Genomic DNA, 22126 nt, shown 5'->3' with positions numbered 1-22126 from the left:
GCTGAAATTCGGCGTGTATGATATTGATAACAAATCTTTGATTTAAATGATGATGACTACCTGGGAAGAATTGAGTGCACACTGGGACAGGTACGTGTGGACGTGTTAAGTGATGTACAAAACAGCAGCAAGAGTTGGCTTCATTATGAAAAATGAAGTGAAAATCTGTGTTGTCAAAGGTTTCAACATATTCAGATTTGAAAACACTGTTAAACATGTTCATTTGTGTTACCATTGAACGTGGTTAAAAAAATAATGTTGACCACAAACCAAAAGTTAGAAATACATGTATTTTGTAATTAATTGCTTAACTTAGGGAGGCATTTAGCACTAAAGGCAGTCTAGGAGTAAGGAACCATGGTGCTTGGAGGGGTCTCATGGAATTTCCTTTGCAAAAGTGACCATCAGGTGGTAAATCGGGGGGAAATAAGGCTGCTTGAGATTCTGTGTTCATTTCCTGAGAAGGGGTTTATATAGCTGTGTAGGAGAAGAAAAGTAGGATTCATATTATTAAAGAAAGTCTCAATAAATTAACTAGTATTTTAAGTTTTAGTAGCTTTTTGGCTGCTTGTGATGACAATGCCTCTTGTGTCTAAGAGGTAGCAAAAATAGGAAGCTAAAGTTAAGTTTGGACACATATATGTGGGCACTGTTTCCTGGATAGTGTGAGAAGATGATTTTCAGACTGTTCAGGAGCACAAACTGATGGCTGTCACTGTTGGAAACACATTTAAATATTTTTAGAACTTTTTTGAGAGTTTGAAAACTTTGCACCTGAAGAGTAATTCTTTCCTCTTTGTCTAACATGACATTTTTTATTATCTGTCTTCTAACCTTAGGTTGTGTCCAGCTCAGTGTTCACCTGACTGCTGGAATTGAAGCAGGAAAAGCCAGCAGGAAAGGGCACTATTAAGGTAGATAAGGTTTTTGTTTAAAAAAACACTCTCATTATGTTGTCTGGGATAAAGTGGCTTTTCTGGTTTCTTGTCAGTGTTGCTACATATATCGCAGGAGAGCGATATTTAAAAGAAATTACAGTTTCTTTTGTGGACAAAATATAAGCAAAACTCTGTGATTTATTGTTTACATTTTTCCCCCCTAAATTTCCATGGCAGAGATTTCAGCAGAGGAGATTAAGGATACCAGGGTTGTGTACCTGGAAATTGAAGCCCAAAACTTGAACAAAAAGGTATTGATTTTTTAAAAAATTATCTTGCATGCTTCTCTAGTAATTACATTTTGTGCCTTTTGGCCAGGAATCTCTGTGTTTGCAGACATTAAGCTAAGCCAGTAATTCGTTTGTGAGCAAAAGCTTGCTGTGTTTTGTGTTATTTACAGTAGAGTAAGTTGGAGATACAATTGCATGTTGAAGTCCACAGTGTCAAACTAGAAACTCAACTGCCAGGTTTAGGTTTTAAGTTATTATTTTGGCTTTGGAATATTCTGTATATGAATACAAATCACTTATATAATTGTCTCAAGCGAACTGATATTTCTGTATTTTTGTTAAAGAAGAAAAGGTGGAAATTTAGGTGTTCTGCTCAATGTTATTTTAAGCCAAAGACCAATACAGTGATTTAGTCACCTGACTCTCAGTTAGCAAAATGATGTGCTTTGTAGGGACAAAAGTGGTTTGAGGAGATGATCTTGGAATTGGAGCTGATAAATGCTGATGACTTACAGAGTGCAGCAGTTTTAATAAGGGAAAGAAAATTAATGCATAGTTTGTTTGACTTTGTTCTTTTTTGAAGTATTGCCTGCTATTTAGTTAATTCTTTACTCCATTTGATAAAATATAGAGGAGGCTGATTACTTCTGGGTTTTTGTGTGCAGGATTTCTTAGGTAAATTGGATCCATTTCTGGAGTTTGACAAGCAGAGCAATGCTGGAGCATGGCACCTCGTGTACAGAGCAGAGGTAGAATTTCCACACAATGTTTTCCTTGAGTTGATCAGACAGCTTATTCTTACACAAAGTGAGAGTCCCACTCCTGGTCATGCTTTACACCAGATTTGCAGAGAAAGTATGCTATAATAAGGTATTCTGCTCACTGTGGCTGCAGCAAATATTTTATTTGCTGCCTAGTGACTGGATGGAGCTACCTGAGTAAGGAGTCTGACCACGGACAGCGAGAGAGAAGTGGGTCTCTCTTTTCCTTCTCAATGGTATTGAGCTTGGCTCTAAAATTTAATTTTACTGAGAGCATCTAGCTTTTATTTCTTGCAGAGCTGTTGCTTGGCCATTGATACGTGCCGGGATTGAACTGGTTGAGGCTGTTCTTAACTTGCCATGAAGAGCCCTCATGTCATCATTCCTCTTGAGTTGCATGCTGTATTCCTCGTGTGACATTATGCTGTCATATTTTTAAGGTCATCAAGAACAACTTAAATCCATGCTGGTGGAAGTTCAGTTGTTCCCTTACAAATTTTCTGTGGTGGAGATTTGAACAAACCTATCAAGGTACAGCCTTTAGAAATTCTGTTTGTTGTTCCAAGTCATCAATTTTCTGTTGATGCTAACTATGAGTTATCAGGTTGTCTAGTCATTTTTAAGTTATTAGATTGCCTTTCTAGAATTGTAGTGTGGCAGATAAGTGGTTATATGTCTGTTTTAAAATATGATGAGTTGTCAAATTGAGAAGTCAGGAAATGCAGAAGTGACACAATTTCCAATGATTAATCATAAGAAGAATTGTAACTGGTTTTTTTCAGTATTCTTTCCAGGGTTTCAAGTTGAGCTTTGGTGGTGGTGTCTTGTTTGGTTGGGTGATTGGTTGTTTTGGGTTTTTTTCATTGTGGCTTTCTAGCACTGTTTCTAAGTTAACTGAGAAACTTGCAGATACTGGACAAACTTAAGTGCCTTGTGATTATAACACAGAGAGGACTTTCAGGTATCTGTCAGATTTATCCACTCAAGAGACATGAAGGTTTTTCCCTTCCCTTACAAGTAGAAATTTAGTTTGAGTCAGAATTGTATTCCCCTGTGGTCTTGCAAATGATAACTAATTCTCTGTGGCTCTGCCTTGTGGAGGTGTAGAACAGCTACGTCTTTAACATGTTTCTATAAAAGAAAATCTGATAGCAACTTAATGTGTTAATTTTTCTTCTAAGCAATGGATTGATGATTTAAAGGCATTTAAATCCATAGATTGTTCTGTATAAGTATAATTTCTCTCTACTTTTCTAACACCTAAATGCTTTACATTTGCAGAATTCTTCTTCCTCTCTCTGAAGAAATCTCATGCTGAAAGCTTGATAGGCAAGATTTAGCAAAATGCATGCATGCTAATGTTGTTCTTTGTGCAGTATGGTAGTTCCTAATTATTACTGAGATTATTAACCTGGAAGTAGATGTTCAGGTGTTGTCTTGGTTTAAAAGACAGGTGTCTGCCAAAGAAGGTGGGAACCTCCTTTGGAAAGCAGAATATGACCCCCTTCCCTCTGAATTATTACAACATTGAAATTCCAGGGCTTTCAGACAAAGGTATGAGAGGAGGAATAGCGGTTCCTCAGCAGCGTGTGTGTGTATAACACGGCAAACAAACGGCAGCCCCGGCACAGCGAGGAGCAGCCGCAGAGCCCCAGGGCCGCCTTGTCCCGCTGCAGGCGCCTTCCCCTGCCGTGCAGTTCCGGGCGCAGCCAGCAGGGGCGCTGCTGGCTCCCGCCGGGCGGGGCGGGCGATGATTCCCCCGCGGCTGCAGGGGGCGCTGTGGCGCGAGCTCGGCCCCCTCTGCACACGGCACTGGCGGGCGGCCGGCGGGAGGGATGGAGAAGGGGCTTCCTTGCCAAACTCATGGGAAGTAGCCAGTCCCAGTGCGTGTCTGCCACTCTGGGAGGCGAGCTGGACTGTAGCAGGAACCTCAGAACAGCAGGCTGGAACAGCAGAGGTGAGCAGACCCCGGGTGGCAAACAAAGTGTAGCAAAAAACCCGAAGCTCTGGCAGGAGCAATGGGGGTCCTGCAGTGGCAGCCGGGCTCCCACAAAGCAGCAGGAAGGTGCTCCCTCCAGAGGGGGAGAGGGGTCCTGGGTTTCCCCTGAGGCACCCAAGCACTTGATGAGGGTCTCTCCCAGTGAGGTTGTTTGTTGAAAAGGTCCCAATTCAAAGGCTGCTCTTACGAGCAGAGGCTCTCCCAGGGTAAGGAGAAGCAGCGAAGGACCAAACTCCGCAGTGGTAAAACATTTGGGCAGCAGCAGTCCAGCACCAAACCACAACCATGACCTCTGATCCCAAGAGTGAGACTGCGAGAGGGCTGAGTTCAGGCCCTGGCCCCCAGCTAAGTCTTGGTATCTCTGCACTTTGCAAGAGAAAATCTCCCCCAGCTACCAAGCTCACTCCCCAGCTAAGAGACTGCAGCCGACTGCAATTCCCTGAGAGAAAGAAAAAAAAGGAAAAACCCAAACCTCCAACAGGTGTGCTGGGCTTGTTGGTAGGTGGCAGTGTTGTGAGAGGTGTTTGTGAACTCTTATTGGTGGGGAATCAACACTCTTAGGTCAGAAAGAAGTCATCTTCGTTCAAAAGTGTGCAGGAAGCATATAGAGGAGGTGACTTAAGAGGTGCGTATGGTAATTTGTTAGAACTGACATGACATGGTTTACACATGCTGTTTTGTCGGGCTATATTTGCTATAGCCCAAAAATATTTGTGTTGTTATTTTGTTTTGTTTGTTTTTTAGAAGCTTTTTATGTTTTGGAATCCACTTCAGAAGCATCTACTTCTTCAAAAGGATAATTTTGTTCTGTTAGTTCATTTAAGCCAAAATTCTTGATGCATGGGCAAATAATCTGTGAAATTTCCCAATGCAGCTGTGAAAAAGGATTAAACTGTTCATATCCTTAACATGCTGGGGAAGTTAATCAGGGGAGTCTAGACTGACAGGCAGGAGTTTCACTAACAACACTGAAATACGCAATATTGCACGACTGTTTTATTTTTCATTTGGAATATGTTCCTCGAAACCTCTTGTTTGAGGCTTCCAAAAATTTACCTAGTGGTGAAACCTTTGGGCAGCATACAGCATTTTGGTGTATCCCCTAAACAACAACTTTGCCAGCTGTGTATGAGGATTACATGCTGAATATGTGTGTGAACATAAATCTTTTGATCAAATGCTACCTAGCATGGCAATTCTTTCTTCATTGTGATTCAGAGTGATGTTCTCCTTGTTCTGTGTTAAGAACAGCTCATATTTGTGACACAGCCTAATCTTTGTGACAGTTTTGTGAAAAATAAGTGAAAGCAGCAGCTCAACCCCATAGTTGCTTAAATGGAAATAAGAAATGTAGCAAATAGAAGTAGCAAAATAGAAATTTGTCTGTGTTGGTATTCACGGGTTTCATGGCATATGCACAAAGGCAAAATAATTTTCTGTGGATTTTGAAAGTTCCTCCTGTGTTGTGGTGTGTTTTTTTGTTTTATTAGTAGGTTTATTGTTTGATTTGTAATTTGGTGGTTTCCTTATGCTGTTTTCCTTTTTGTTCTTGCCTTTTTCCAGAACTTTCATCACTTTTCCTGTTACTAGATGCTAGTTTCTATTTCTCCAGACTCTATTAGTTTACTGAAAATGTTTTCCTCCCTTGAAAATTTGTATTGGTTTATACATTGTATTCCCTGCCTGGTGTTTACTCCCGATTCTCCTGATCTGTTAAAGATTGTACCCTCCCCTTGGGATCTGCCCCCATATAAGCTCCTGTCTGCCCCCTGTTCGGGGTCCCGGGACACAGAAGAGGGAAGTTTTACCATCAAATAAAGTTACCCCAGGACCAATGTGCTGCTCTGTGTTTTACGCTGCACCATCACTGTAGCTGGGATTCACCAGGGCTCCAGGGGGATCTGCTGCCCACCCCTCTTGCCATCAGCTAGCCGGGAGGAGCGGCACTCCTGTAGATGAAAGGGGCCTTTTCCTTGCTGACTTTATTCCATGGCTTGTAATGAGTATTGGAGAGTTCATTTGCGAAGAAACAATAAATAACTCAATACAGTGTCCTGCAGTATTGGAGGGTTTTGTTTGCAGCAACAACACTTTGGGCTGCCTGCCCAAGTGAATCTTGGCCAGTCTTAGAAAAAAACCCTTGTAAAAAGAGGTTTGTTTTAAGCCATACCATGTTGTGAACTAATAACTGAACTGGTCCTTGGCATGGCTATGAGGGAGTAGGAGCAGGAAGGAGGGGAGAGGAGGTGTCTGGAGATGGCAGCGGCTGGATTCCCTGAAGCTCTCCAGGTATACTGGCATAAAGGAGACCCTTCACTGGGAGTCGGCACCCTGGCTTGTGCACGAGAGGATGCCTCCCTGGCATGATCCAGTCACTTTTGGGTGATGTGCAAACATCAGAATTGTTGGGAGAAGCCGAGTAAAGTTCAGGCAGGAGGTGTGGGAATTGCTTCATGGTGGAGTGTTTAGATGGGAAGAGCAGAAGTGGGGTGAGAAGGATGGAGGAGGAGAAGGGGGAACAGTCTCTGTGGTGTCTTTTGCCATTAAGACACTGAAGGATGCCATGGTGCTTCCCATTTAGGTGATCACATTAAGCCATAATTCATCTGGCTGTTTGTATGGGTTTTCCATTGATACCAGTGGAAGACCCCCAGTAGATCTGAATAGTCCTGTAAAGAACCCTGTGTCAAATTCAGATATCTAGGCATTGAATTTGACATCCTTTTCAGGGTGTTACCCACGGGTTCATCTTGTTCCCGTTGTCCTTAGGAGAAGGATGTCACTGTGGTTTATACTGGAGTAACGTCAACTTGTTGATTTCTAAAGGCAGATCTCATAAAGAGAATTCCTGAGTCTGTGTGGCATGTGAGCTTCAGAGGAGGAGGCAGCTGCTTACAGCTGTCCCTTAGTTGACTGCTTCTCGAATTATTGGTTTTTTACCAATATTGCTGAATGGGACGTGCCTTGGCCTGTCTGGCCCCTGCTGCTGAACCACAGAGCAGCACCTGTGGTGTTTCTCCCCAGAGATGCTCTGGCTAGCTGTGGGTCACAGCTGGGCATGTTGGGGCAAACCCAGGCATGCCCGAGCTCCGATGGTTGCAGGCCAGAGCTTACTAGTAGAAGAGGGTCACTCCTCAGGCCTCCCTGTGCTGGAGAAGCTTTTAAGGTGACGGTGAAGGAATGAGTCGGTCCTGATGGAGGGTTTAATCCAGAGGTTTTGTTCTGGGCCGTGTGGCCCCTGAATGTAGCAACAGCTCCAGCAGGACTCCTCGCTGCGTGGTGTGCCCGTCCCTTTACCCAGGGGAGAGGGGCAGGGGAGGGAACACAGGGAGCACCAACCAGGTATGGGGGGAGGGGGTCTCAAGTGAGAAGGACACCTGGATGGGCCAATGGCCCCCCAGGGGCACAGAGCGTCCTTTGAATCACTTGACGCCCTTCTGGAATTTCTGGGTTGATGGACAGTATTCAGCAGAGGTCAGGGAGGGGGAAAGGAGAGGTGGTTGACACACTTCGGGGAAAACCGGGGTAACTGAGGCAAGCCATGACATCACACCACAACATGGAGTTACTTGTGTTTTGCAGTTGAACATGTTAGAAATGCTCCTCACTGGTGATTTTGTGGAGAGTTATGATACCATGTTGCTGTAAACCAGTTATTAGTATATTTTTATTTGTATATGCATTGCTGTTTTGCATTATCTAGTTCTGAAGCCTTCATTCTGACATAGAAACTACTGTTTATTAATAAACTGTTTATAATTTGGTTGGTATAAGATGCAGAAAGAGACGGACTTACTGTTCCACGGAAATTAGAATTTCCTTGTAAATTGATACTATTGTTGGACAGAAGAAAAGAGCATAGCTTAGATAACAAAGTTTTAATTGCTTGTTCCCATTACCCCAGTTGCATATCTTGTCCTGAATGACCTCACATTCACACATTTGGACTGTGAAATGTTGAGGGGGTTTAATGTTTCTTTTAAATATCTGTTTATTTATTAAATCTCTTACATTTAAACCAGGGGAAGAATTTTTTTTTTTACATTTTCACCATGCATACTTAAATGGGTGAGGAAGTGAACATGCTCCTCTCTTGAGATTCACTCTGGCTGTGTGTCTGCTCCTTGGTTTCAGTTAGTGATGTGGCCAACATCCCCAGTCCTGATGGCATGGGGCAGTTCACCAGCATGGATGCAGAGCTGTCATACAGTAGATGGGGCAGTGAGCTGTGGCCAGTCTCCCTAATGCAGGACACCTGCCCATTGCCTGCTTCCTCCTCCCTTCAGGTGCAGCGTGCAGATCATGACAGTGATGGCTCACATGACTTGATAGGCACTTTGAAAATGACCCTGGTGCACATGCAGACAACTGGTGCTGGCCCTCTGGTGAGCTTCCTTAACCCCTGCTAACTAAGTCCAGATTTCAGGCTTTCAAACCCTTTCTAATATTTCTAATATTTGACCCCAGACATGCACTTTTAGCTCTTGCCTCCGAACATGCGTATTTTTCAATTACTAAGCCAACATTTAAAAATAATAAAAACTGGTGTGGGAATTATATTTCTTTGTTTTCTTTGGGTTCTGTTACCATTCCTATTTCTAAAAATATCCTTGAGCCTGTTATCTGCTGGCTCTGTTGTCCGCTGAGCTACTTTTCCCAGCAGTTCAGCTTGCTTTGGCCTCTGCTGAGTCAAGTGAAAAGAGAAGTGCTTGTTGGCGCTGTAACAGATGAGTCCAGAAGCACAGCTTGTCTCATAATGTATGTGCTGGAGCTGGTCACCCTCCTGAGCACTCTGGTCACCTTGCCAGCTAACAGCTAGCAGCAGTCCTTCCAAGGGGCACTTGTCTTGTTCATCCGGTCTAGAGTAAGTTGAGTCACATGCTGATCGTGCTGGTTTTGGTTTGTTTGCAGTGAAAACCTGACATCTCGTTCTCCTGGAGATTGAGATTCACCTGAATTGAGGCAGCTGTATTTGCACACAGGACGTAGCCCAGGACTACTCCAGTTGCCAGCCAGCTTGATTTGGCATAATACAAAATAATACAAAAGTGGGTGGAAAGTTCTTGCCTTTTTTCTAGCCCTTGTGAATTCAGAACCAATGCAAATGGATCCAAGCAGGGAAGCACTGCCACTGGGAATCTATGGCCCAGGCTTTTTTAGCCTCTCCACCCTGAGAGTTTTGCTTCCTCTGTCTAGTGCTGGTGGCAAAAGCACCAGTTTAGCTTGTCAGATAGCGGCCAAAGTAGTTGCAGACCTTTCAAAATTAAGTTTCTTAATTCTGCTGGGTATTTTGGTAACTCTGAAATTGGTGGATGTGTGGCACTGTCTGTTTCAGTAATTTGCTCTCCTGTAAAGGCACATATTTTACAACTTGCTTCTGTGTTTGCTTTCTGTAGGTGAAATATGAATGCATTCATCCTGAGAAAAAAACAAAAGAAAAACAACTACAAAAACTCTGGCATTATTAGGATAAAATCCTGCAAGGTAGGAAGATTTTTGTTGTTTTTTTTTTTTTCTATTTTCTGATTGTAGTGAAATGAATAGGTGTTACAATATCTGTTCCTCTAGATTGAGACAGAATATTCATTTCTGCACTATGTGATGGGAGGCTGCCAGATTAATTTTATGGTGAGTTGTTCCCCACTGCTTGTATTGGTAGATGACAGGACAAAAGCAGTGAGGTTGTGTTCAGTACTTTTATTGGCAGCATGAGTGACTGCAAATGCAGTATGAATTTGTAGTGATGAAGTCTGCAAAACACTAAAGGATACTGTATTTTTGCTTTTTGTGATCAAGTAGCACTTCAACGGAACTAGGGCTTCTTAAACTTCTTTTGAGAAATTGGTTTCAGTGGAAAGGATTGCTATGGCTTGGAAATACCTGTACCCAGGCGGGAAAAGGGGTGCAGGCTTGTGTGCATGTCCCTGTGTAGGGTTGCTGTGTGCATGGGAGAAAAGAAACTGTGTGGGCCTGAGCTAACCCCCTGTTTCTGGATATATAGTTTGTTCTTCTCATTTGTTTGTGCTGACATATCAGTGATTTGCTGCCATCATGTTGCCTGATCCGGTGGGTGTAGCCTTCACTGCCTCCAGTGGAGATCCCAAGTCACCAGATTCTTTTCACTACATCAGCCCAGATGGGATAAATGAGTACCTGATTGCCAAGTGTAGTCCACAATTATGATATGTGTAATGATCTTTACTGATCTAGTCACCATGTCAAAAATGTGACTAGAACAGCTTGTTCTAGCCCTGCACTGCTTTAATGATTGAGGGGCTGCCTTTCTTTGGGAGATCCCTTTAGGAGCTACTACTGTTTCCTCTTTCTTCTGTCAGTGCCAGGGAGGGCAATGGCAGCCCTTCATAATTTGGCGTATTTGCTTGGCTTGTCCCTTCTGAGTCCCTTGATGCTTCAGCTGGGCACTGATCCCTTGTTGCAGATGATGCATTGCAAACATGAATGTCCTATTTGGTTCAATGGGAATGGACATTGGGAGACATGGGAGCAGACATGTTTGTCTGCTTTGTCCTGTAGCCAGGCTGGGACTGGTGTGGCTTTTCTCATGCTACTTTGAAATCTCCTGAGAGTCCTGTGGGGTGCTGCACTGAGAGAAATTATCTAACTCTCAAGCTCAAGCCTGAAACCATTGGATACCTGGTGCTAGGCCATGGGCAGCTAGATGATGTACCAATTCCTTATGGCAGGAATTCTGCCTTGGTCTCCAGCTACTTTTGGTGAATAAAACTGAAGGTTGACTTATTACAAATTGCTCTTTCTCATTTTTGTTGTTTTCCTTTCTTTCCAGCAACAGACTGTTTCCTGCATTTGGGTTTGGAACTCAGGTTCCTCCTAGCTGGCAGGTAGGGCATTCACAATGCTGGGCCCTTGCTCTCTCCATGTCTACATTCCCTAACTGTAATGTCCCATTTCCCGTGGTATCTCATGAGTTTGCTTTGAACTTCAACCTCAGCAACCCTATTGCCAAGATGAGAACACCTCTTTATTAATAATGTCAGTGAGGGAGATGTTTGAAGTGCTGTGTTTATTTCACAACTGGTGGAAATCAAATGCAGCACCAGGACATTGGGCAAATATAGCTTTACTCTCACTTTGATGCTGACAAAAGCAGATGTGTGTTGATGCAGCCAAACTCCACAACCTTCAGTGAAGGGGTCTAGATTTAATTGATTGTCAATCTGTATTAAAATTTTTGTTGCTTAAAATTGATTACTTCTGCTGGGTTACAGGTGCCAGTGGATTCAGCTCAGCCCTGTGCCTGTGCTTGTTAACATTCCAGAGCCACCATCTGCTGAGGATGTTGGAAACCAGGGTTTCTCCATGAGCAATGTGGATATGTTTGACTGCTCTCTTTTCAGGTTTGTCTTTAAAACTTGCTTTTTTTAATAGCCATCTTCTTCAGAGGAGGTGGTTTCAGGTTATATTTGGTTTGTATGGCAACATTTTGGCAGTGGGGGCTACAGGGGTGGTTTCTCTGACAAGCTGCCAGAGTCTTGGCTGGTATCTAATGGAGCCAATGCCAGCCAGCTCCAAGACAGACTCATCACTTGCAAAGACCAAGCCCATCAGTGATGGTGGGATAACAGATTTAAGAAGGGGGAAAAAAACCCCCTGTGTGACAGCAATCAGAGGGAAAGAGTGAGAATATATTAGAGGATCAATACTAGAGACACCAAGGCTGGTAAGTAAGAAGTAGGAGGAAGTGTTCCAAGCACTCAAGCAGGCTGTGGTGAAGACCATGGTGAGACAGCTGTGCTTCTGTAGCCCACGGAGTCCATGGGGGAGGAAATACCCACCTCCAGCCCATGGACGCCCTTCCCTGGAGCAGCATGTTCCTGGATGAATGCATCTTGTGGGAGGGACCTACATGGGCAGTTCATGAAGATCTGCAGCTTGTGGGAAGGACTCATATGGGAGAAGTTTATTGAGGATTGTTTCCTGTGGAAGTGACCTTTTGCTGGAGAAGGGGGAGGAGTGAGGAGAGACTTTCCTCTGGGTGAGGAAGGAGCAGCAGAGATGACATGTGAACTGACCACAGCCCCCATTTGCTGTGCCACTGGGGGAGGAGGAGAGCAAGAATTCGAGAATGAATTTGAGCCTCAGAAGAGGGGAGGTGAGGGGAAGATGTTTTCAAGATTTAGTTTTTACTTTTCTTTATCCTATTCTGATTTGATTAGCAGCAAATTCACCTTATTTCCCCATATTTGCCTATGACAGTGGGTGCTGAGCAATCTCTCTGTCCTTATCTTGACCCATGAGCCTTGTATTTTCTCTCCCTTGTCCAGATGAAGAGTGGGGTGATAAATGGTTTTGATGGGCATCTCGTATCCAGCCAGGGTCACCCCAGCACACTGCTGTATTTAAGGGCAGCTCTCAATGCTAGATCATGACCTTTAAGGGCTGAGATCTCTCAGCATGATGTCACACAGAATTGTTCTTGAACAAGCATTTTGCATGTAGTTTTTTTCTCTGGTCTTAGGCCAGCAAAAAGTGGAATTAGAAATTCAGTGCTAAAATCGAAGCATTTCTTCTCAGTTCAGCCTTGTCTGCCTCACTGGGATCTGGGTCTGTGGCCTTTTAGGGTCCTTGTGCAGCAGTTTTGAGTAGTACCATGCTAAAACCTGATGATGGACAATGTAAACAGTGACACATGAAGCTGCATTGATACAAGCCAGGGATAGGCCAATTTAGATGGATCCATAGAAGAGTATGTACCATCTAAAATAGGACTCTTAAAAAAAAATTTGTTTGGTTAACCTGAAAAAAGCTTTTGGCATTAAGAAACCCCTTAGAGATTACCATTTCTGTTACAGAAATGGTTGACTCTTCAATCAGGGATTGTTTTCTAACTTCTGCACAAAGAAAATGAAAAGTTAGTGTTCCCCAGAGCTTCTGAGCTTGTCTAATTAAAACATAACCAATTAAACAAGGTAAATTGACACGGTAGAAGGGAAGAGTAAACACATTCTTCAGCATATCTTTGCTAGGTTATTTTTCCTGCAACTTCATAGAATCACAGATTGGTTTGAATTGGAAAGGATATTAAAGATCATCTAGTTTCAAACGCCTGCCATGGGCAGGGAGACCTTTTGCTATTCCAGGGTTGCTCAGAGTTCTGTCCAGCCTGGCCTTGAACACTTCCAAGCAAGGGGCAGCCACAACTACTCTGGCCAACTTGTTCCAGCATCTATGGGTCCCATAGACTTAAGTACATTCAGATACCTCAGGTGATCACACACCTGATCTTTATTTACAGTGGGAGAGACTTTGCTCCTCCAGTCCTCATCCTGCTGTCTATCCACTCAAGAGGTGTGGAAAGAGAGTTTGTCATTGAAGACTGAGGCAAAAAAGCTATCGGGTACCTCAGCTGCCTCATCTGTTGTTAGTACTTTTCCAGCATTGTTGATCAGGGGCTAACACCTTTGACTTTTCTTTTCTGGTTAATGGGCCTGTAGAAGCCCTTCCTTTTACTCTTTGCCTACTTTGTCAGGTTCAGTTCCAGCTCCACCTTGGCCACCCCTACACAACTGAACTTTATACTCTTCCTGGGTGACCTGTCTTAGCTTCAACTGTCTATGCATTTGTTTCTTTCCCTTTAGTTTGACCAGCAGTTCCCTACTCAGCTGAACTGGTCTCTTGCCTTCCTTGCCTGATTTCTTTCTCCTGGGATTGCTAGCTCTTGTGTTGTATGGAAGGCTTCCTTAAAAATCTGCCAAGCTTCTGTTCTTCTCCCTTGTCCCCGAGGGCAGTATCCTAGAGGATCCCACTGACTGTCTCCCTGAAGAGCTGGAAGTCTGCTTTCCTAACCTTCGGGGGCCTAATTTTACTCTTACCTGACCCATATTCCTCAGGACTGCCTATGTCACCAGTGCATGATCACTGCAGTGCAGGTTGCCTCTGATCTTGATGTTCCCAATTAGCAGCCTTGTGTGGGTGACCAACAGATCCAGTAATGCATCCTCTCTAGCAGGACTGTTGATTACCAGGGTCAAGAAGTTATCTTCCATGCATTCCTGGAGTCTCCTGGATTGCCTACAGTCCTACTTTGCCAGCAGACATCAGGACAGTTCAAGTCCCCCAGCAGGACAAGAGCCTCCCGTAGCTGGAGCAGAAAGGTTTCATCAACAGGCTCCCCTTGATCAGGCAGCCTGTAGTGGACCCCAACCATGAAGTTCCCTTTGTTGCCTTGGTCACTAATTTTTTACCCACAGGCTTTCTATCTGATTTTTACCTGCATGGCTGCTCTTCACACTGAGTCTACCTCTTGGTATAGAGGGCAACTCCTCCACCTCTTCTCACTGACTTACTGACTTACTACTGTTCCTTCCTGACAGCCTGTAGCCATCAATAGCTGTACTCTAGTGACAGGATTCCCATGGGTGTCCCACCAAGTTTCAATAAGGGCACAAAGTTGTAGCTTTCTAGGAGCACCAATGGCTTCCAGGTCCTCCTGTCTGTTGCTTGTGCTCTTTGCTTTGGTGTAAAGCACTCAGCTGGGCTGTTGACTGTATCGCCTTCCTGGAGGAACATTCATCATTCCTTTGAGATAATTTTCTGCTGTTTCCCTTTTGCCTTTTATTACCATAGGAGACCTTGGCTTGTCTCTGTAAGTGTGCAAGTGTGTTCCAGTGGTACTCACACACTTAAAAGTTAGCAGAGTATAGATGCACTTTAGCTGGGCTTTTGATTTCACCCCCAATGCTGGCATGTCAGCCTTAGGCTCATGTCTGTCAAGTCTGGTCTTACTGCCTTCCCCCTTCAAACCTAGTTTGAAGCTTTTTCAATCAGCCCTGCCAGCTCAAAAGCTAAAATCCTGAACTTTCTGATGTTAAAGGCACAAAGACTGATGCTAAGAATTATAGAATGGGGAAGAAATGTGCAAATCCAGTCTCTGCAGCTGTCCACTGTTTTCATCTCTGTGCTTCCTGAATTTCCTGTTATGCTGCTGCTTATTTTCCCTTCAGGAGTTCACAGCTGTGTCAGTTGTCTTCTGGCTATGCTGTTTAGTAATGCTTATAAAATAATGACTGGAGGAATTGTGGGCTCTTGTGGCAGCTTTCCTTCCTTGTGTTGTAGGGATCCAAGGAATAGTGGATGCCTACTGCCAGATTCTGCGCAGATCTGACTCTACAGGCCAACCAACTTCTCTCCTATTATAAACCACGTGGCAAGGTTTGCAGCACACTTGCTGCAACAAGGAACTGCTGCAGTAAGTGCAAGTCTTAATTGTGGATCTGCTTTGGGTTGATGTTTCTGTTTTCCGTGTTGATGGTTGAATAGAATGGAATAGTAAATTGATGTTATCTTCCTTCCTTCGAATTGCAAGTTTGGCCTTCTGTTGTCAGCCTACAGAGAGCACGTCAATGCTCTCTTGGTACATACTGATATGAACCTACACTGGATAGACACATTAGTTTCATTGCTGAAGTGATATTTATTTCTCTCCCAGTTTGCTGGCACTGTACTTACTGTTGATTGTACAGCTGTGTTGGCTGTTCAACCAGTTGTACTGAGGCAGCAGTTGCCTTGCTCTAATCTCTCTTACCAGGCTCTGTCACCTGTAGAGCATGCACATAGAATAGAGTTTTGTGCTGAACAATTTTGCTGTCAAGAATGTTGAGCAAAAACCTCTAATAAGCTACCAGAGGGTTTGACTATCTGTCCCACTATAGTGGCATGGAGTCTGAGAACTCTTCCTTGTGCTGATTGCAGAGCATCTGTGCTTCTCTATGGTCATGGGCTCATTTGTGTGCTGCTGTGGCCATGAATGCTTTTAAAATTTTACGTCATTTCTTTAAAACTTGATTTGTTTTACTTAAGAATGAAGGACTTGGAGGTACTGATAGATTTTAGCTGATTTCATTCTGACAGACCAATCAGAAAGAATTTTGACATATACTGTGCTACTTGTTTTATCATCTAGCTGTGTCAGTATTTTTGGTGCTACTTAATGTTTGTATGTATATCAAATACATTTCCCATGCTGTGAGGCACTTGGGCTAAGGAGATCCATTTCTTGCATTTCTGAGGGTATTTTTTAACTTTCCTAGCACTTTGGGGAAATCTTCCTAATTCTCATAGTGTGTTAAATATCTCTATTTTTTCCTTCAAATTTAAACCTAACTATTTAAATGAAGAAACAGCAATTGGGTACAGCAATTTGTGTTAACTGTGTGCTTTGGAATTGGAAATTCAGTTTTCTCTTATTTTCATTGTGTTTGCCTCCTTTAAAATCTGTAAATAGCGGCTATAAAACAGCAGTTGCTCATTTCAGAACGAGGTACTAAACTTCAGCTTCTGGAAAATGATAGAAATTTTAAACACTTTACCACACTAAGGCATTGGTTTGAGGTATTCCTTTCCTTCTGGAAAAGCCATTCTTCCCTTCATGTTACCTCTAGAACGTCTCACTGCTGTGTTTTGAGAGTTCTAATACTTCTAATGCTTCTAATTAGACACACCTGAATTAAATTATTGATAAAAAAAGAACCAAGGCATTTTGAGTTATACTGCAGGGATATTAAATATCTCTAGCCTTTCTGAACTCCAGTCAATGAAACAGCACCTATCAGTGAATTTAGTATGCAGCTATGTTTATTTAGTAGTACTTTTTGTCTCTAGTACTTTTTGCCAGTTGATGTAATTGTTCTTTATAAATTGAACTTAATCCTTTCTCTTTTTTCTAATACAGAGAATATTGGATGTGCACAATGAAAATCATTAGGCATAGGAAAAAATGCGAATGAACATAAGTTTCTTTAATGTTCTGGTTTTATCTCATGCACAGCAACATTTGATTTCTTTCTTAGCATAAGGGAGTGCTCTATCTGCCTTCAGTTATGTGAGCTCTGGTGTTGAAATACCTAACTGTATGCTTTCTCATGTTTTTCAGCAATACTTTATCTTGCTGATCATCACAGATGGAGAGATCACTGATCTAGAACAAACTAGGCGAGCTATTGTTAATGCCTCTAAGCTGCCCATGTCCATGATCAGTGTTGGTGTTTGTGAAGCCAGTTTTAAAGCAATGGAGTTCCTCGATGGAGACAGCGATGTTCTGAAATATGTGACAGGAGAGCCAGCTGCACGGGACATTGTCCAGTTTGTGCCTTTCCAACAGTTCAAAAATGTATGGGTTTTTTTTATTTCAGAAGAGTCCCATTGCCAGGATGTGTGCATCCTAAAAATGGCCATGGTCTTGACAAGGCAGCAAGCTTGCATGCTCAGAGGGCATGCCTGTGCTGCTTGTTCCCAGTGAGAGCTGAGATACTGGCTTCTGCGTTCAAAGCTGTGTCTTGCTGTCTTGCCGTTCTTGAGAGCCTTCATTGTATAATTGATTTTGCATACTGTCTCTTGGCTATTGCAGGATTAAAGGGGATGTTCTCTGTCCTGGGATACAAACATTTAGGCAAAGAACTAAGATCATACTGTCAGTCTCTGGTGTTGAGGCCCATGAGTGATTGAAGTTGAGGTCAGTCTTCCCTGCTGTTAAAAGCAGTCCAGTCACTCACCAGCTGCCACTTCCACTGTTGGCATTGGTGTTCATGCATTTTGCATGGTCAGTTGGCTTGAGTGATTCAAATGAAAACCCAAAATGAGAGACCTTGCTAGTGGCTGGGGCAGATTTTCACTCAGACTGGGGCCACATAAAGGCTATGTGAGTCTGAGGTTGAGGTGAGAACAAGCGGTTTTCATGAGCAGCGCTCACTGAGACTGACTGGAAGTGCTCCTGAAGCTGTAGCAAGCAATTCTAAAACAGAATGAGCAAGGCAGGTGTTCCAAATTCTCTAAGAGAGTATTTCACTAGGATACCAGATCTGTTCTTTGTGGTATTTCTGGTTTATTCTCCCCATTCTCTTTTCAGGCTCCCCAGGAAGCACTTTCCCAGATGGTTCTGGCTGAAGTGCCCAAGCAGCTAGTGTAATACTATGAATGGCAGGTGTGGCCCCCTCTGAAACTGCCAGAAATCGAGGTGATGTAGATTCAGGCTAGCCCTGGCTACCTGTATCACTGGGGTGAAGGAGAGCTGCCTGCAGCCACACTCTCTCTTGCACACTGTGGATGCTCAGTGCCTTGAGATTGCACCAGTCACACTACTTCTTTCACCTGCTTGCGCTGAGTCTTTGATCTTTCAAAGATTTCTATTAGAAGAAATGTAAATAAAAAAACCCCTCCAAGTGCTGGAAGTTTTTGTCACAGAAAGATTGACCTTGTTGGTTTTCTACCTTGCAACAGCGACACTTTGTGACACATCACACCACACATAGTTGCTTGACGCAGCCCATCTGCTGCTCACTATCAGGGTGGGCCTCTGAACTGAGCTGCTCTAGTGCTGAGCCTGGTGGTAGAAGTGCTGCACCTGTGTTTGCTGTAATGACACTTACCATGTGCTCCTTGATAGGTGTCTTTTATCAAGCTGCATTTGAAATGGATGTGACCAAAGACTGTTGGTTGGATGCCTGAGGTAGTTCCTGTTATCCTCATCAAGTGCCAGTATATTTTTTTTTAATGTTTCAGTGACCATACCTTTCTGTGTTCTTTTTAATCACATTTTTCTATTAGCAAAATTTCTTTCTGTGATGACCTGCTTGAAGCCATTGTTGTAGTTCAAGAGCACTGCACTTTGCTTTTTTATGGAGGTTGAATGAGAATTAGTCATTAATTAATGGATTGGGGTGAGATTAATGAGTCACATTAATGTCACTTAAAAAATCCTGCTGTTGGAAACACTGAAATGAAGATGCTTTGAGTGAATTCTTTATATCACACAAGTTACAAAATGAAGAAGTAACTTAGCTGTGGAACTCCAAGGAGGTGCCATCTCAGTAGTGTGAAGTGTGCATTACGTGATCTGGGGACTGTAAAACAGGCACATGATAGCAAAGCACAAATGTTTTGAAGAAGATTGTTCATTTCCAATTAGAAATAAAGAAACTTGGGCTTGTCATTGCACTACAAGTATCAACACTTTCAGTTACATAAATAAATATTCTGCTTTGACTTAGATAACATGTCTGGACTCTTATTTCCTTCCTGGACTTTTCCCTTTGTTTTCCAGCAATGTGGATGGTGGTGTTTCAGTATCTGAGTGAGCCTAGGTTCAGTGAGATCCAAAAAAAAAGCAGAGCCAGTTGCCCATCACTGTTAATTTTGTTCTCTTTTAATCACTAAGACTGCTGAATCCCACAGCCCTTTCCTGCAGCAAGGTAAGATGTTCCTTTACTGTGAAGTTGCAAAAGAATTTGCATGTTCTACCCGATAAACCAGAAGATGGTGAGTTTTGATGATGAGATGGTGAGATGCATTGGCAGACTGCATCTGTGATCCAGGCCCTGAAACTTCAGTTACAAGCATGAGTGAAGGCAGAATTTGGGGCTGAATTCACAGAATTCACAGGATGACATCTTCAAGATCATTGAGTCCAACCCATGCTCTAACACCTCAACTAAACCATGGCACCAAGTGCCACATCCAGTCTTTTTTTAAACCCATCCAGGGATGGGGACCCCCACATCCCCGGGCAGCCATTCCAGGGCTTTATCGCCCTTTCTGTAAAAAACTTTTTCCTAATATCCAACTTATATTTCCCTTGGTGCAGCTTAAAACTGTGTCCTGGTTCTATCATTTGTTGCATGGAGAAAGAGACCGACCCCCACCTGGCTAGAACCACCTTTCAGGAAGTTGTAGACAGTGATAAGGTCACCCCCGAGTCTCCTTTTCTCCAGGCTGAACACCCCCAGCTCCCTCAGTCATTCCTCACAGGGTTTGTGTTCCAAGCCCCTCTCCAGCCTCGTTGCCCCCTCTGGACACGCTTGAGTGTCTCAATGTCCTTCCCAAACTGAGGGGCCAGGACTGGACACAGCACTTAAGGTGTGGCCTCACCAGTGCTGAGTATAGGGACAGGATGACCTTCCTGCTCCTGCTGGCCACACCATTCCTGATCCAGGCCAGGATGCTGTTGGCCTTGGCCACCAGGGCACACTGCTGGCTCATGTTCAGCCGGCTGTCGAGCAGTACCCCCAGGTCCCTTTCCACCTGGGCACTGTGCAGCCACTCTGTCCCCAGCCCATAGCATTGCAGGGGGTTATTGTGGCCAAAATGCAGGACTCGCCCTTGGATTTATTAAACTTCATCTTGCTGGACTCTGCCCATCACTCCAACTGTTCCAAGTCTCTCTGCAGAGCCCTCCTACATTCCAACAAATTGATACGCACTCCCAGCTTCGAGTCGTCTGCAAATTTACTAATGAGAGAATGAACACCCTCATCCATGCCATCAATAAAAACACTGAACAGAGCTGGCCCCAGCACAGAGCCCTGAGGGACAGCACTGGTGCCTGGCCCCAGCTGGATTCAGCACCGCTCAGCAGCACTCTCTGGGCCGGCCATGCAGCCAGTTCTGAACCCAGCACAGAGTGCTCCTGTCCCAGCCCTGGGCTGCAGCTTTTCCAGGGGTGTGCTGTGGGAGACAGTGTCAAAGGCCTGGCTGGAGTCCAGGTACACATCATCATCCACAGCCTTTCCTGCATCCACCAGGAGGGTCAGCTGGTCATGAAAGGAGACCAGGTTGGTCAAACACGACCTACCCCTCCTAAACCCCTTCTGGCTGGGTCTGATACCCCTGCAGTCCCGTAAGTGCTGCATGATGACACTCAGTATAAACTGTTCCATCACCTCACCGGGTACTGAGGTTAGGCTGACTGGTCTATAATTACTTGGATCCTCTTTCCCTCCTTTTTATGAATGGGTGTCATATTGGCCAGCTTCCAGTCATCTGGAACCTCACCAGTGAGCCAGGACTGCTGGTAAATGATGGAGAGCGGCTTCACAAGCTCATCTGCCAGCTCCTTCATTACTCTGGGATGGATCCCCTTTGATCCCATGGATTTATGAATATCCAAGCAGCTCAACAGTTCTCTGACTGCCTCCTCTTAGATAGTGGGGGGACCATTCTGCCCCCTGATATCATCAACCAACCCAAAGGACAGTTGTTCTGAAGGCAAGTCGTCTTCTCACTAAAGACTGAGGCAAAGAAGGCATTAAGCACTTCTGCCTTCTCTTTGTCTGCAGTTACGTTCCCTTCCGCATCTAATAAAGAACAAAGGTTGGTCTTACCCTTCCTTTTACAATGGATATATTTGTAAAAACACCTTATTATCCTTTACGGAAGTTGCCATTTTAAGTTCAAACTGACCTTTGGCCTCCCTAATTTTTTTCCTACATGCTCTAGCAGCCCCCTTAAATACTTCCTGAGAGACCTGACCCTCCTTCCAAAGATGATACATCTTTGTTTTATTCCTAAGCTCCTCCAAAACCTCCTTGCCCATCCAGGCTGGACATTTGCCTCATCGACTCATCTTTTGGCACACAGGGACAGTCTGTTCCTGTGCCCTCAAGATCTCTGTTTTGAAGCATGCCCACCTTTCCTGAAGTCCCTTATTTTTAAGGGCTGCTTCCCAAGGAACTCTGAATAAGACTGCTAAGTAGGCCAAAGTCTGCCCTCCAGAAGTACCTGACCCTCCTTCCAAAGATGATACATCTTTGTTTTATTCCTAAGCTCCTCCAAAACCTCCTTGCCCATCCAGGCTGGACATTTGCCTCATCGACTCATCTTTTGGCACACAGGGACAGTCTGTTCCTGTGCCCTCAAGATCTCTGTTTTGAAGCATGCCCACCTTTCCTGAAGTCCCTTATTTTTAAGGGCTGCTTCCCAAGGAACTCTGAATAAGACTGCTAAGTAGGCCAAAGTCTGCCCTCCAGAAGTTCAATGTAAAAGCCTTATTGGTGTTCCTCCTCATTTCACCAAATATCAAGAACTCTATAATTTCCTGATCACTGTGCCCCAAGCGGCTTCCAAACACATCTCCCACCAGCCCACCTCTATTTGCAAACAGCAGATCTAACACAGTCCATCCCCGGTGGGCTCACACACCGGCTGTGACAAAAAGTTGTCCTTCACAAACTAAAAATTTCCTGGACTGCCTTTTGTCAGCTGTATTCAGTTCCCAGCAGATGTTTGGCAAGTTGAAGTCTCCTACAAGAACAAGGGCTGATGAACCTGAAACCCTAGCTGTTTATAGAATAAGTTGTCCACATCTTCTTCCTGGCTGGGTGGACAATAACAAACTCCCAGTAGGATGTCAGCCTTGTTGGCCTTCCCCCTGATTCTCACCCACAGGCA

At 44.0% G+C, this 22126-nt stretch overlaps 1 protein-coding gene across 1 annotated transcript in view; it reads left to right on the top strand.

Moving 5' to 3' along the window:
• CPNE1 (copine 1) overlaps positions 1 to 18950 on the top strand; it is a 44147-nt gene extending 25197 nt beyond the window's left edge. The window contains 19 exon segments of the mRNA XM_041490495.1: positions 1 to 35; positions 38 to 90; positions 840 to 914; positions 1118 to 1189; positions 1834 to 1917; positions 2370 to 2411; positions 2413 to 2460; positions 8215 to 8313; positions 9325 to 9351; positions 9353 to 9412; positions 9497 to 9554; positions 9993 to 10089; positions 10091 to 10114; positions 10734 to 10787; positions 10863 to 10913; positions 15021 to 15058; positions 15061 to 15155; positions 16839 to 17075; positions 17811 to 18950. Coding sequence (XP_041346429.1) covers positions 1 to 35; positions 38 to 90; positions 840 to 914; positions 1118 to 1189; positions 1834 to 1917; positions 2370 to 2411; positions 2413 to 2460; positions 8215 to 8313; positions 9325 to 9351; positions 9353 to 9412; positions 9497 to 9554; positions 9993 to 10089; positions 10091 to 10114; positions 10734 to 10787; positions 10863 to 10913; positions 15021 to 15058; positions 15061 to 15155; positions 16839 to 17075; positions 17811 to 17927 — 1366 coding nt within the window. The 3' untranslated portion in view covers positions 17928 to 18950.
• Positions 18951 to 22126: the final 3176 nt, after the last annotated feature.

The sequence above is a fragment of the Pyrgilauda ruficollis genome, unplaced genomic scaffold, assembly GCF_017590135.1.
Source record: "Pyrgilauda ruficollis isolate IOZ18807 unplaced genomic scaffold, ASM1759013v1 scaffold123, whole genome shotgun sequence".
NCBI lineage: Eukaryota > Metazoa > Chordata > Aves > Passeriformes > Passeridae > Pyrgilauda > Pyrgilauda ruficollis.
This window is presented reverse-complemented; position numbering and strand designations above follow the sequence as displayed.